This window comes from Falco naumanni, unplaced genomic scaffold, assembly GCF_017639655.2.
Source record: "Falco naumanni isolate bFalNau1 unplaced genomic scaffold, bFalNau1.pat scaffold_305_arrow_pat_ctg1, whole genome shotgun sequence".
Lineage (NCBI taxonomy): Eukaryota > Metazoa > Chordata > Aves > Falconiformes > Falconidae > Falco > Falco naumanni.
This window is the reverse complement of record NW_024427437.1, coordinates 20,504-35,349: the sequence shown is the minus strand read 5'-3', so window position 1 is coordinate 35,349 and position 14,846 is coordinate 20,504. Positions and strand designations below refer to the sequence as shown.

Here is a 14,846-nt window from a genome sequence, read left to right as displayed (position 1 = left end):
CTGTGGTACTGGAGAGCATCGTGGTGGGCCCAGTGGTGCTGTCAGCCATTGTGGTGGGCCCTGTGGTACTGGAGAGCATCGTGGTGGGCCCAGAGGTGCTGTCGGCCATTGTGGTGGGCCCTGTGGTACTGGAGAGCATCGTGGTGGGCCCAGAGGTGCTGTCGGCCATTGTGGTGGGCCCTGTGGTACTGGAGACCATTGTGGTGGGCCCAGTGGTGCTGTCAGCCATTGTGGTGGGCCCAATGGTGCCGTCGGCGATCGTGGTGGGCCCAGAGGTGCTGGCGACTGTCGTGGTGGGCCCAGAGGTGCTGGAGACAGTTGAGGTGGACCCAGAGGTGCTGGCAACTGTCATGGTGGGCCCAGAGGTGCTGGTGTCCTTCGTGGTTGGCCCAGAGGTGCTGGCGACTGTCGTTGTGGGCCCAGAGGTGCTGGCGACCGTCGTGGTGGGCCCAGAGGTGCTGTCGGCCATTGTGGTGGGCCCAGAGGTGCTGGTGACCGTCGTTGTGGGCCCAGAGGTGCTGGTGTCCTTCGTGGTTGGCCCAGAGGTGCTGGCGACTGTCGTTGTGGGCCCAGAGGTGCTGGCGACCGTCGTGGTGGGCCCAGAGGTGCTGGAGAGAGTTGTGGTGGGCCCAGTGGTGCTGGTGACTGTCGTGGTGGGCCCAGTGGTGCTGGCGACTGTCGTGGTGGGCCCAGAGGTGCTGTCGGCCATTGTGGTGGGCCCAGTTGTGCTGGCGACCGTCGTGGTGGGCCCAGTGGTGCTGGTGACTGTCGTGGTGGGCCCAGTGGTGCCATCGGCCATCGTGGTGGGCCCAGAGGTGCTGGCGACTGTCATGGTGGGCCCAGAGGTGCTGTCGGCCATTGTGGTGGGCCCTGTGGTACTGGAGACCATCGTGGTGGGCCCAGTAGTGCTGTCAGGCATTGTGGTGGGCCCAGAGGTGCTGTCGGCAATTGTGGTGGGCCCTGTGGTACTGGAGACCATCGTGGTGGGCCCAATGGTGCCGTCAGCCATCGTGGTGGGCCCAGAGGTGCTGGCGACTGTTGTGGTGGTTCCAGAGGTGCTGGCGACTGTCGTGGTGGGCGCAGAGGTGCTGGCGACAGTCGTGGTTGGCCCTGTGGTGCTGGAGAGAGTCGTGGTGGGACCACGGGTGCTGGCAACTGTCATGGTGGGTCCAGAGGTGCTGGTGTCCTTCGTAGTGGGCCCTGTAGTGCTGGTGACCGTCGTGGTGGTCCCTGTGGTGCTGGTCGCCATTGTGGTGGGTCCAGAGGTGCTGGCAACCATCGTGGTGGGCCCTGAGGTGCTGGAGACCATCGTGGTGGGCCCAGAGGTGCTGGTGACTGTCGTGGTGGGCCCAGAGGTGCTGTCGGCCATTGTCGTGGGTCCTGTGGTACTGGAGACCATCGTGGTGGGCCCAGTGGTGCTGTCAGCCATTGTGGTGGGCCCAATGGTGCCGTCGGCCATCGTGGTGGGCCCAGAGGTGCTGGCGACTGTCGTGGTGGGCCCAGAGGTGCTGGTGACCGTCGTGGTGGGCCCAGTGGTGCTGTCGGCCATCGTGGTGGGCCCAGAGGTGCTGGCGACCATCGTGGTGGACGCAGAGGTGCTGGCGACCGTCGTGGTTGGCCCTGTGGTGCTGGAGACAGTTGTGGTGGGCTCAGAGGTGCTGGCGACTGTCGTGGTGGGCCCAGAGGTGCTGTCGGCCATCGTGGTGGGCCCAGAGGTGCTGGTGACTGTCGTGGTGGGCCCAGTGGTGCCGTCGGCCATCGTGGTGGGCCCAGAGGTGCTGGTGACTGTCATGGTGGGTCCAGAGGTGCTGGCGAGTGTCGTGGTGGGCCCAGAAGTGCTGTCGGCCATTGTGGTGGGCCCTGTGGTACTGGCGACCATCGTGGTGGGCCCAGAGGTGCTGGCGACTGTCGTGGTGGGCCCAGAGGTGCTGGCAACTGTCATGGTGGGCCCAGAGGTGCTGGTGTCCTTTGTAGTGGGCCCAGTGGTGCTGGCGACCATCGTGGTGGGCCCAGAGGTGCTGGCGACTGTCGTGGTGGGCCCAGAGGTGCTGGCAACTGTCATGGTGGGCCCAGAGGTGCTGGTGACTGTTGTGGTGGGCCCAGAGGTGCTGGCGACAGTTGTGGTGGGCCCAGAGGTGCTGGCGACCACCGTGGTGGGCCCAGAGGTGCTGGCGACCGTCGTGGTGGGCCCAGAGGTGCTGTCGGCCATTGTGGTGGGCCCAGAAGTGCTGGAGACCACCGTGGTGGGCCCAGAGGTGCTGGTGACCACCGTGGTGGGCCCAGAGGTGCTGGTAACAGTTGTGGTGGGCCCAGAGGTGCTGGCGACAGTTGTGGTGGGCCCAGAGGTGCTGGAGACCACCGTGGTGGGCCCAGAGGTGCTGGCGACCGTCGTGGTGGGCCCAGAGGTGCTGTCGGCCATTGTGGTGGGCCCAGATGTGCTGGCGACCGTCGTGGTGGGCCCAGTGGTGCTGGTGACCGTCGTGGTGGGCCAGGAGGTGCTGGAGACAGTTGAGGTGGACCCAGAGGTGCTGGCAATTGTCATGGTGGGCCCAGAGGTGCTGGTGTGCTTCGTGGTTGGCCCAGAGGTGCTGTCAGCCATTTTGGTGGGCCCAGAACTGCTGGCGACCGTCGTGGTGGGCCCAGTGGTGCTGGTGACTGTCGTGGTTGGCCCAGTGGTGCTGTCGGCCATCGTGGTGGTTCCAGAGGTGCTGGTGACTGTCGTGGTGGGCCCAGTGGTGCCGTTGGCCATCGTGGTGGGCCCAGAGGTGCTGGCGACTGTCATGGTGGGCCCAGAGGTGCTGATGACATTTGTGGTTCGCCCAGAGGTGCTGCTGACCATCGTGGTGGGCCCAGAGGTGCTGGCGAACGTCGTGGTGGGCCCAGTGGTGCTGTCGGCCATAGTGGTGGTTCCAGAGGTGCTGGCTACTGTCGTGGTGGGACCAGTGGTGCTGTCGGCCGTCGTGTTGGGCCCAGAAGTGCTGGCAACTGTCGTGGTGGACCCAGAGGTGCTGGCGACCGTCGTGGTGGGCCCAGAGGTGCTGGAGACAGTTGTGGTGGGCCCAGAGGTGCTGGCGACCGTCGTGGTTGGCCCTGTGGTGCTGGAGAGAGTCGTGGTGGGCCCACGGGTGCTGGCAACTGTCATGGTGGGCCCAGAGGTGCTGGTGTCCTTCGTAGTGGGCCCTGTAGTGCTGGTGACGGTCGTGGTGGTCCCTGTGGTGCTGGTCACCGTTGTGGTGGGTCCAGAGGTGCTGGCGACCATCGTGGTGGGCCCAGAGGTGCTGGTGACTGTCGTGGTGGGCCCAGTGGTGCTGTCGGCCATTGTGGTGGTTCCAGAGGTGCTGGTGACTGTCGTGGTGGGCCCAGAGGTGCTGGCGACTGTCGTGGTGGGCCCAGAGGTGCTGGCAACTGTCATGGTGGGCCCAGAGGTGCTGGTGACAGTTGTGGTGGGTCCAGAGGTGCTGGCGACAGTTGTGGTGGGCCCAGAGGTGCTGGCGAGTGTCGTGGTGGGCCCAGAGGTGCTGGCGACCATCGTGGTTGGCCCTGTGGTGCTGGTGTCCTTCGTGGTTGGCCCAGAGGTGCTGCCGACCGTCGTGGTGGTCCCTGTGGTGCTGGTGGCCCTTGTGGTGGGTCCAGAGGTGCTGGCGACCGTCGTGGTGGGACCTGTAGTGCTGGTGATGGTCGTGGCGGGCCCAGAGGTGCTGGTGCCCTTCGTGGTTGACCCAGAGGTGCTGGAGACCACCGTGGTGGGCCCAGAGGTGCTGGAGACAGTTGTGGTGGGCCCAGAGGTGCTGGCGACCGTCGTGGTGGGCCCCGTGGTGCAGGTGACTGTCGTGGTTGGCCCAGTGGTGCCGTTGGCCATCGTGGTGGGCCCAGAGGTGCTGGCGACTGTCGTGGTAGGTCCAGAGGTGCTGGCGACCATCGTGGTGGGCCCAGTGGTGCTGTCGGCCATTGTGGTGGTTCCAGAGGTGCTGGCGACCATCGTGGTGGGCCCAGAAGTGCTGGCGACTGTCGTGGTGGGCCCAGAGGTGCTGGCGACCGTCGTGGTGGGCCCAGAGGTGCTGGTGATGGTCGTGGCGGGCCCAGAGGTGCTGGTGCCCTTCGTGGTTGGCCCAGAGGTGCTGGAGACCACCGTGGTGGGCCCAGAGGTGCTGCTGATACTCGTAGTGGGCCCAGAGGTGCTGGTGACCATCGTGGTGGGCCCAGAGGTGCTGCCGACCGTCGTGGTAGTCTCTGTGGTGCTGGTCGCCGTTGTGGTGGGTCCAGAGGTGCTGGCAACCATCGTGGTGGTCCCAGAGGTGCTGGAAACCATCGTGGTGGGCCCACGGGTGCTGGCAACTGTCATGGTGGGACCAGAGCTGCTGGTGACATTTGTGGTTGGCCCAGAGGTGCTGGCGACCATCGTGGTGGGCCCAGAGCTGCTGGCGAACGTCGTGGTGGGCCCAGGGGTGCTGGCCAATGTCATGGTGGGCCCAGAGGTGCTGGAGACCATCGTGGTGGGCCCAGAGGTGCTGGCGACCATCGTGGTGGGCCCAGTGGTGCTGGCGACCATCGTGGTGGGCCCAGAGGTGCTGGCTACTGTCGTGGTGGGACCAGTGGTGCTGTCGGCCGTCGTGGTGGGCCCAGAAGTGCTGGCAACTGTCGTGGTGGGACCAGTGGTGCTGTCGGCCGTCGTGGTGGGCCCAGACGTGCTGGCAACTGTCGTGGTGGACCCAGAGGTGCTGGCGACCGTCGTGGTGGGCCCAGAGGTGCTGGCGATCGTCGTGGTGGGCCCAGAGGTGCTGTCGGCCATTGTGGTGGTTCCAGAGGTGCTGGCGACTGTCGTGGCGGGCCCAGAGGTGCTGGCGACCATCGTGGTGGTCCCAGTGGTGCTGTCGGCCACTGTGGTGGTTCCAGAGGTGCTGGCTACTGTCGTGGTGGGACCAGTGGTGCTGTCGGCCATTGTGGTGGTTCCAGAGGTGCTGGTGACTGTCGTGGTGGGCCCAGAGGTGCTGTCGGCCATTGTGGTGGGCCCAGAGGTGCTGGTGACTGTCGTGGTGGGCCCAGAGGTGCTGGCGACCATCGTGGTGGGCCCAGAGGTGCTGGCGACTGTCATGGTGGTCCCAGAGGTGCTGGTGTCCTTCGTAGTGGGCCCTGTAGTGCTGGCGACTGTCGTGGTCGGCCCAGAGGTGCTGGTGACAGTTGTGGTGGGTCCAGAGGTGCTGGCGACAGTTGTGGTGGGCCCAGAGGTGCTGGCGAGTGTCGTGGTGGGCCCAGAGGTGCTGGCGACTATCGTAGTGGGCCCAGAGGTGCTGGCGACCGTCGTGGTGGTCCCAGAGGTGCTGGTGACCGTCGTGGTGTTCCCAGAGGTGCTGGTGACCATCATGGTGGGCCCTGTGGTGCTGGAGACCACCGTGGTGGGCCCAGGGGTGCTGGCAACTGTCATGGTGGGCCCAGAGGTGCTGGTGTCCTTCGTAGTGGGCCCTGTGGTGCTGGTGACCGTCGTGGTGGGCCCAGAGGTGGTGCCGACCGTCGTGGTGGTCCCTGTGGTGCTGGTCGCCGTTGTGGTTGGCCCAGAGGTGCTGGAGACAGTTGAGGTGGACCCAGAGGTGCTGGCAACTGTCATGGTGGGCCCAGAGGTGCTGTTGTCCTTCGTGGTTGGCCCAGAGGTGCTGGCGACTGTCGTGGCAGGCCCAGAGGTGCTGGCGACCGTCGTGGTGGGCCCAGAGGTGCTGGAGAGAGTTGTGGTGGGCCCAGAGGTGCTGGCGACCGTCGTGGTGGGCCCAGAGGTGCTGTCATCTATTGTGGTGGGCCCAGAAGTCCTAGCGACCGTCGTGGTGGGCCCAGTGGTGCTGGTGACTGTCGTGGTTGGCCCAGTGGTGCTGTCGGCCATCGTGGTGGTTCCAGAGGTGCTGGTGACTGTCGTGGTGGGCCCAGTGGTGCCGTTGGCCATCGTGGTGGGCCCAGAGGTGCTGGCGACTGTCGTGGTGGGCCCAGAGGTGCTGCCGACCGTCGTGGTGGTCTCTGTGGTGCTGGTCGCCGTTGTGGTGGGTCCAGAGGTGCTGGCAACCATCGTGGTGGGCCCAGAGGTGCTGGAGACCATCGTGGTGGGCCCACGGGTGCTGGCAACTGTCATGGTGGGCCCAGAGGTGCTGGTGACATTTGTGGTTGGCCCAGAGGTGCTGGTGACAGTTGTGGTGGGCCCAGAGCTGCTGGCGAACGTCGTGGTGGGCCCAGAGGTGCTGGAGACCATCGTGTTGGGCCCAAAGGTGCTGGCGACCGTCGTGGTGGGCCCAGAGTTGCTGGTGACTGTCGTGGTGGGCCCAGACGTGCTGTCGGCCATTCTGGTGGTTCCAGAGGTGCTGGCGACCATCGTGGTGGGCCCAGAGGTGCTGGTGACTGTCATGGTGGGCCCAGAGGTGCTGTCGGCCATAGTGGTGGTTCCAGAGGTGCTGGCTACTGTCGTGGTGGGCCCAGAGGTGCTGGAGACCATCGTGGTGGGCCCAGTGGTGCCGTCGGCCGTCGTGGTGGGCCCAGAGGTGCTGGCGATCGTCGTGGTGGGCCCAAACGTGCTGTCGGCCATTGTGGTGGTTCCAGAGGTGCTGGCGACCATCGTGGTGGGCCCAGACGTGCTGGCAACCATCGTGGTGGGCCCAGAGGTGCTGGTGACCATCGTGGTGGTTCCAGAGGTGCTGGCGACCGTCGTGGTGGGCCCAGAGGTGCTGGCGATCGTCGTGGTGGGCCCAAACGTGCTGTCGGCCATTGTGGTGGTTCCAGAGGTGCTGGCGACCATCGTGGTGGGCCCAGAGGTGCTGGCAACCATCGTGGTGGGCCCAGAGGTGCTGGCGACCATCGTGGTGGGCCCAGAGCTGCTGGCGAACGTCGTGGTGGGCCCAGAGGTGCTGGTGACTGTCGTGGTGGGCCCAGAGGTGCTGGCGACCGTCATGGTGGGCCCAGAGGTGCTGTCGGCCATTGTGGTGGGCCCAGTGGTGCTGTCGGCCATTGTGGTGGTTCCAGAGGTGCTGGTGACTGTCGTGGTGGGCCCAGAGGTGCTGGCGACCGTCGTGGTGGTTCCAGTGGTGCTGGTGACTATCGTGGTGGTCCCAGTGGTGCTGTCGGACATTGTGGTAGTTCCAGAGTTGCTGGCAACCATCGTGGTGGGCCCAGAGGTGCTGGTGACCATCGTGGTGGGCCCAGAGCTGCTGGCGAACGTCGTGGTGGGCCCAGAGGTGCTGGAGACAGTTGTGGTGGGCCCAGTGGTGCTGTCGGCCATTGTGGTGGTTCCAGAGGTGCTGGCGACTGTCGTGGTGGGCCCAGAGGTGCTGGCGACCATCGTGGTGGGCCCAGAGGTGCTGGCGACCATTGTGGTGGGCCCAGTGGTGCTGTCGGCCATTGTGGTGGTTCCAGAGGTGCTGGCGACTGTCGTGGTGGGCCCAGAGGTGCTGGTGACTGTCGTGGTGGGCCCAGAGGTGCTGTCGGCCATCGTGGTGGGCCCAGAGGTGCTGGTGACTGTCGTGGTGGGCCCAGTGGTGCTGTCGGCCATCGTGGTGGGCCCAGAGGTGCTGGCGACCATCGTGGTGGGCCCAGAGGTGCTGGCGACCGTCGTGGTGGTCTCTGTGGTGCTGGTCGCCGTTGTGGTGGGTCCAGAGGTGCTGGCAACCATCGTGGTGGGCCCAGAGGTGCTGGAGACCATCGTGGTGGGCCCACGGGTGCTGGCGACTGTCATGGTGGGCCCAGAGGTGCTGGTGACATTTGTGGTTGGCCCAGAGGTGCTGGTGACAGTTGTGGTGGGCCCAGAGGTGCTGTCGGCCATAGTGGTGGGCCCAGAGGTGCTGGTGACTGTCGTGGTGGGCCCAGACGTGCTGTCGGCCATTGTGGTGGTTCCAGAGGTGCTGGTGACTGTCGTGGTGGGCCCAGTGGTGCCGTCGGCCGTCGTGGTGGGCCCAGAGGTGCTGGCGATCGTCGTGGTGGGCCCAAACGTGCTGTCGGCCATCGTGGTGGTTCCAGAGGTGCTGGCGACTGTCGTGGTGGGCCCAGAGGTGCTGGTGACCATCGTGGTGGGCCCAGAGGTGCTGGCGACTGTCATGGTGTGCCCAGAGGTGCTGGTGACCATCGTGGTGGTTCCAGAGGTGCTGGCGACCGTCGTGGTGGGCCCAGAGGTGCTGGCTACTGTCGTGGTGGGCCCAGAGGTGCTGTCGGCCATTGTGGTGGGCCCAGAGGTGCTGGCGACCATCGTGGTGGGCCCAGAGGTGCTGGCGATCGTCGTGGTGGGCCCAAACGTGCTGTCGGCCATCGTGGTGGTTCCAGAGGTGCTGGCGACTGTCGTGGTGGGCCCAGAGGTGCTGGTGACCATCGTGGTGGGCCCAGAGGTGCTGGCGACTGTCATGGTGTGCCCAGAGGTGCTGGTGACCATCGTGGTGGGCCCAGAGGTGCTGGTGACTGTCGTGGTGGGCCCAGAGGTGCTGGCGACCGTCATGGTGGGCCCAGAGGTGCTGTCGGCCATTGTGGTGGGCCCAGTGGTGCTGTCAGCCATTGTGGTGGTTCCAGAGTTGCTGGTGACTGTCGTGGTGGGCCCAGAGGTGCTGGCGACCGTCGTGGTGGGTCCAGTGGTGCTGGTGACTATCGTGGTGGTCCCAGTGGTGCTGTCGGACATTGTGGTAGTTCCAGAGTTGCTGGCAACCATCGTGGTGGGCCCAGAAGTGCTGTCGGCCATTGTGGTGGGCCCAGAGCTGCTGGCGAACGTCGTGGTGGGCCCAGAGGTGCGGGAGACAGTTGTGGTGGGCCCAGTGGTGCTGTCGGCCATTGTGGTGGTTCCAGAGTTGCTGGCAACCATCGTGGTGGGCCCAGAAGTGCTGTCGGCCATTGTGGTGGTTCCAGAGGTGCTGGCGACTGTCGTGGTGGGCCCAGAGGTGCTGGTGACTGTCGTTGTGGGCCCAGAGGTGCTGTCGGCCATCGTGGTGGGCCCAGAGGTGCTGGTGACTGTCGTGGTGGGTCCAGAGGTGCTGGCGACCATCGTGGTGGGCCCAGAGGTGCTGGCGACTGTCATGGTGGGCCCAGAGGTGCTGGTGTCCTTCGTAGTGGGCCCTGTAGTGCTGGTGACCGTCGTGGTGGGCCCAGAGGTGCTGGCGACTGTCGTGGTGGGCCCAGAGGTGCTGGTGACTGTCGTGGTGGGTCCAGAGGTGCTGGCAACCATCGTGGTGGGCCCAGAGGTGCTGGAGACCATCGTGGTGGGCCCAGGGGTGCTGGCAACTGTCATGGTGGGCCCCGTGGTGCTGGAGACCATCGTGGTGGGCCCAGAGGTGCTGGCGAACGTCGTGGTGGACCCAGAGGTGCTGTCGGCCATTGTGGTGGGCCCTGTGGTACTGGCGACCATCGTGGTGGGCCCAGAGGTGCTGGCAACTGTCATGGTGGGCCCAGAGGTGCTGGCGACCGTCGTGGTGGGCCCAGAGGTGCTGGCGACCGTCGTGGTGGGCCCGGAGGTGCTGTCGGCCATTGTGGTGGGCCCAGTGGTGCTGTCGGCCATTGTGGTGGTTCCAGAGTTGCTGGTGACTGTCGTGGTGGGCCCAGAGGTGCTGGCGACCGTCGTGGTGGTTCCAGTGGTGCTGGTGACTATCGTGGTGGTCCCAGTGGTGCTGTCGGCCATTGTGGTGGTTCCAGATTTGCTGGTGACTGTCGTGGTGGGCCCAGAGGTGCTGGCGACCGTCGTGGTGGTTCCAGTGGTGCTGGTGACTATCGTGGTGGTCCCAGTGGTGCTGTCGGCCATCGTAGAGGTTCCAGAGGTGTTGGTGACTGTCGTGGTGGGCCCAGTGGTGCCGTCGGACATCGTGGTGGGCCCAGAGGTGCTGGCGACTGTCATGGTGGTCCCGGTGGTGCCGTCGGCCATTGTGGTGGGCCCAGTGGTGCTGGTGACCATCGTGGTGGGCCCAGAGGTGCTGTCGGCCATTGTGGTGGTTCCAGAGGTGCTGGTGACTATCGTGGTGGTCCCAGTGGTGCCGTCGGCCATCGTGGTGGGCCCAGAGGTGCTGGCGACTGTCATGGTGGGCCCAGTGGTGCCGTCGGCCATTGTGGTGGGCCCAGAGGTGCTGGCGAACGTCGTGGTGGGCCCAGAGGTGCTGGTGACCATCGTGGTGGGCCCAGAAGTGCTGGCGACCATCGTGGTGGTTCCAGAGGGGCTGGTGACTGTCGTGGTGGGCCCAGTGGTGCTCTCGGCCATTGTGGTGGGCCCAGAGGTGCTGGTGACCGTCGTGGTGGGCCCAGAAGTGCTGGCGACCGTCATGGTGGGCCCAGAGGTGCTGTCGGCCATTGTGGTGGGCCCAGTGGTGCTGTCGGCCATTGTGGTGGTTCCAGAGTTGCTGGTGACTCTCGTGGTGGGCCCAGAGGTGCTGGCGATCGTCGTGGTGGGCCCAAACGTGCTGTCGGCCATCGTGGTGGTTCCAGAGGTGCTGGCGACTGTCGTGGTGGGCCCAGAGGTGCTGGTGACCCTCGTGGTGGGCCCAGAGGTGCTGGCGACTGTCATGGTGTGCCCAGAGGTGCTGGTGACCATCGTGGTGGTTCCAGAGGTGCTGGCGACCGTCGTGGTGGGCCCAGAGGTGCTGGCTACTGTCGTGGTGGGCCCGGAGGTGCTGTCGGCCATTGTGGTGGGCCCAGAGGTGCTGGCGACCATCGTGGTGGGCCCAGAGGTGCTGGCGATCGTCGTGGTGGGCCCAAACGTGCTGTCGGCCATCGTGGTGGTTCCAGAGGTGCTGGCGACTGTCGTGGTGGGCCCAGAGGTGCTGGTGACCATCGTGGTGGGCCCAGAGGTGCTGGCGACTGTCGTGGTGGGCCCAGAGGTGCTGGCGACCATCGTGGTGGGCCCAGAGGTGCTGGTGACTGTCGTGGTGGGCCCAGAGGTGCTGGCGACCGTCATGGTGGGCCCAGAGGTGCTGTCGGCCATTGTGGTGGGCCCAGTGGTGCTGTCAGCCATTGTGGTGGTTCCAGAGTTGCTGGTGACTGTCGTGGTGGGCCCAGAGGTGCTGGCGACCGTCGTGGTGGTTCCAGAGGTGCTGGTGACTATCGTGGTGGTCCCAGTGGTGCTGTCGGACATTGTGGTAGTTCCAGAGTTGCTGGCAACCATCGTGGTGGGCCCAGAGGTGCTGTCGGCCATTGTGGTGGGCCCAGAGCTGCTGGCGAACGTCGTGGTGGGCCCAGAGGTGCGGGAGACAGTTGTGGTGGGCCCAGTGGTGCTGTCGGCCATTGTGGTGGTTCCAGAGTTGCTGGCAACCATCGTGGTGGGCCCAGAAGTGCTGTCGGCCATTGTGGTGGTTCCAGAGGTGCTGGCGACTGTCGTGGTGGGCCCAGAGGTGCTGGCGACCATCGTGGTGGGCCCAGAGGTGCTGGCGACCATTGTGGTGGTCCCAGTGGTGCTGTTGGCCATTGTGGTGGTTCCAGAGGTGCTGGCGACTGTCGTGGTGGGCCCAGAGGTGCTGGTGACTGTCGTTGTGGGCCCAGAGGTGCTGTCGGCCATCGTGGTGGGCCCAGAGGTGCTGGTGACTGTCGTGGTGGGTCCAGAGGTGCTGGCGACCATCGTGGTGGGCCCAGAGGTGCTGGCGACTGTCATGGTGGGCCCAGAGGTGCTGGTGTCCTTCGTAGTGGGCCCTGTAGTGCTGGTGACTGTCGTGGTGGGCCCAGATGTGCTGGCGACTGTCGTGGTGGGCCCAGAGGTGCTGGCGACAGTCGTGGTGGGTCCAGAGGTGCTGGCAACCATCGTGGTGGGCCCAGAGGTGCTGGAGACCATCGTGGTGGGCCCAGGGGTGCTGGCAACTGTCATGGTGGGCCCCGTGGTGCTGGAGACCATCGTGGTGGGCCCAGAGGTGCTGGCGAACGTCGTGGTGGACCCAGAGGTGCTGTCGGCCATTGTGGTGGGCCCTGTGGTACTGGCGACCATCGTGGTGGGCCCAGAGGTGCTGGCAACTGTCGTGGTGGGCCCAGAGGTGCTGGCGACCGTCGTGGTGGGCCCAGAGGTGCTGGCGACCGTCGTGGTGGGCCCGGAGGTGCTGGCGACCGTCGTGGTGGGCCCAGTGGTGCTGTCGGCCATTGTGGTGGTTCCAGAGTTGCTGGTGACTGTCGTGGTGGGCCCAGAGGTGCTGGCGACCGTCGTGGTGGTTCCAGTGGTGCTGGTGACTATCGTGGTGGTCCCAGTGGTGCTGTCGGCCATTGTGGTGGTTCCAGATTTGCTGGTGACTGTCGTGGTGGGCCCAGAGGTGCTGGCGACCGTCGTGGTGGTTCCAGTGGTGCTGGTGACTATCGTGGTGGTCCCAGTGGTGCTGTCGGCCATCGTAGAGGTTCCAGAGGTGTTGGTGACTGTCGTGGTGGGCCCAGTGGTGCCGTCGGACATCGTGGTGGGCCCAGAGGTGCTGGCGACTGTCGTGGTGGTCCCTGTGGTGCCGTCGGCCATTGTGGTGGGCCCAGTGGTGCTGGTGACCATCGTGGTGGGCCCAGAGGTGCTGTCGGCCATCGTGGTGGGCCCAGAGGTGCTGGCGACTATCGTGGTGGTCCCAGTGGTGCCGTCGGCCATCGTGGTGGTTCCAGAGGTGCTGGCGACTGTCGTGATGGGCCCAGTGGTGCTGTCGGCCATTGTGGTGGGCCCAGAGGTGCTGGCAACCATCGTGGTGGGCCCAGAGGTGCTGGTGACCATCGTGGTGGGCCCAGAAGTGCTGGCGACCATCGTGGTGGTTCCAGAGGGGCTGGTGACTGTCGTGGTGGGCCCAGTGGTGCTCTCGGCCATTGTGGTGGGCCCAGAGGTGCTGGTGACCGTCGTGGTGGGCCCAGAAGTGCTGGCGACCGTCATGGTGGGCCCAGAGGTGCTGTCGGCCATTGTGGTGGGCCCAGTGGTGCTGTCGGCCATTGTGGTGGTTCCAGAGTTGCTGGTGACTCTCGTGGTGGGCCCAGAGGTGCTGGCGACCGTCGTGGTGGTTCCAGTGGTGCTGGTGACTATCGTGGTGGTCCCAGTGGTGCTGTCGGCCATTGTGGTGGTTCCAGATTTGCTGGTGACTGTCGTGGTGGGCCCAGAGGTGCTGGCGACCGTCGTGGTGGTTCCAGTGGTGCTGGTGACTATCGTGGTGGTCCCAGTGGTGCTGTCGGCCATCGTGGTGGTTCCAGAGGTGTTGGTGACTGTCGTGGTGGGCCCAGTGGTGCCGTCGGACATCGTGGTGGGCCCAGAGGTGCTGGCGACTGTCATGGTGGGCCCAGTGGTGCCGTCGGCCATCGTGGTGGGCCCAGAGGTGCTGGCGAACGTCGTGGTGGGCCCAGAGGTGCTGGTGACCATCGTGGTGGGCCCAGAGGTGCTGTCGGCCATTGTGGTGGGCCCAGTGGTGCTGGTGACCATCGTGGTGGGCCCAGAGGTGCCGTCGGCCATTGTGGTGGGCCCAGAGGTGCTGGCGACCATCGTGGTGGGCCCAGAGCTGCTGGCGAACGTCGTGGTGGGCCCAGAGGTGCTGGAGACAGTTGTGGTGGGCCCAGTGGTGCTGTCCGCCATTGTGGTGGTTCCAGAGTTGCTGGTGACTGTCGTGGTGGGCCCAGAGGTGCTGGCGACCGTCGTGGTGGTTCCAGAGGGGCTGGTGACTGTCGTGGTGGTCCCAGTGGTGCTCTCGGCCATTGTGGTGTGCCCAGAGGTGCTGGTGACCGTCGTGGTGGGCCCAGAGGTGCTGGCGACCGTCATGGTGGGCCCAGAGGTGCTGTCGGCCATTGTGGTGGTTCCAGACTTGCTGGTGACTGTCGTGGTGGGCCCAGAGGTGCTGGCGACCGTCGTGGTGGTTCCAGTGGTGCTGGTGACTATCGTGGTGGTCCCAGTGGTGCTGTCGGCCATTGTGGTAGTTCCAGAGTTTCTGGTGACTGTCGTGGTGGGCCCAGAGGTGCTGGCGACCGTCGTGGTGGTTCCAGTGGTGCTGGTGACTATCGTGGTGGTCCCAGTGGTGCTGTCGGCCATTGTGGTGGTTCCAGAGGTGCTGGTGACTGTCGTGGTGGGCCCAGAGGTGCTGGTGACTATCGTGGTGGGCCCAGTGGTGCTCTCGGCCATTGTGGTGGGCCCAGAGGTGCTGGCGACCGTCATGGTGGGCCCAGAGGTGCTGTCGGCCATTGTGGTGGGCCCAGTGGTGCTGTCGGCCATTGTGGTGGTTCCAGAGTTGCTGGTGACTCTCGTGGTGGTCCCAGTGGTGCTGTCGGACATTGTGGTGGTTCCAGAGTTGCTGGCGACCATCGTGGTGGGCCCAGAGGTGCTGGCGACCATCGTGGTGGGCCCAGAGGTGCTGGCAACTGTCATGGTGGGCCCAGAGGTGCTGGTGACTGTCGTGGTGGTTCCAGTGGTGCTGGCGACTGTCATGGTGGGCCCAGTGGTGCTGTCGGCCATTGTGGTGGTTCCAGAGGTGCTGGTGACTGTCGTGGTGGGCACAGTGGTGCCGTCGGACATCGTGGTGGGCCCAGAGGTGCTGTCGGCCATTGTGGTGGTTCCAGAGTTGCTGGTGACTGTCGTGGTGGGCCCAGAGGTGCTGGCGACCATCGTGGTGGGCCCAGAGGTGCTGGCAACTGTCATGGTGGGCCCAGAGGTGCTGGCGACCGTCGTGGTGGGCCCAGAGGTGCTGGCGACCGTCGTGGTGGTTCCAGTGGTGCTGGTGACTATCGTGGTGGTCCCAGTGGTGCTGTCAGACATTGTGGTGGTTCCAGAGGTGCTGGTGACTGTCGTGGTGGGCCCAGTGGTGCCGTCGGCCATCGTGGTGGGCCCAGAGGTGCTGGCGACTGTCATGGTGGGCCCAGTGGTGCCGTCGGCCATTGTGGTGGGCCCAGAGGTGCTGGTGACCGTCGTGGTGGGCCCAGAGGTGCTGGTGACCATCGTGGTG

At 65.8% G+C, this 14,846-nt stretch overlaps 3 protein-coding genes across 3 annotated transcripts; all 3 read right to left on the bottom strand.

Annotated features, from left to right (window-relative positions):
* Positions 1–472: 472 nt before the first annotated feature.
* On the bottom strand, positions 473–1,459 carry LOC121082123 (UV excision repair protein RAD23 homolog; the record flags this gene model as incomplete). The annotated part of the gene is made up of 3 exons (XM_040581457.1): positions 1,390–1,459; positions 1,045–1,118; positions 473–619 (listed from the first exon to the last, which is right to left on the bottom strand). Coding segments are annotated over exons 1-3 (291 nt in total), but the record flags the coding sequence as incomplete, so codon positions are not given.
* A 645-nt stretch (positions 1,460–2,104) lies between these two features.
* LOC121082122 (mucin-22-like) lies at positions 2,105–7,129 on the bottom strand (the record flags this gene model as incomplete). The annotated part of the gene is made up of 7 exons (XM_040581456.1): positions 6,992–7,129; positions 6,650–6,706; positions 5,327–5,704; positions 3,323–3,376; positions 2,868–3,034; positions 2,435–2,615; positions 2,105–2,176 (listed from the first exon to the last, which is right to left on the bottom strand). Coding segments are annotated over exons 1-7 (1,047 nt in total), but the record flags the coding sequence as incomplete, so codon positions are not given.
* Positions 7,130–9,130: 2,001 nt separating this feature from the next.
* Positions 9,131–12,169, bottom strand: LOC121082121 (mucin-22-like; the record flags this gene model as incomplete). The annotated part of the gene is made up of 4 exons (XM_040581455.1): positions 12,074–12,169; positions 10,625–10,849; positions 9,677–9,878; positions 9,131–9,330 (listed from the first exon to the last, which is right to left on the bottom strand). Coding segments are annotated over exons 1-4 (723 nt in total), but the record flags the coding sequence as incomplete, so codon positions are not given.
* Positions 12,170–14,846: the final 2,677 nt, after the last annotated feature.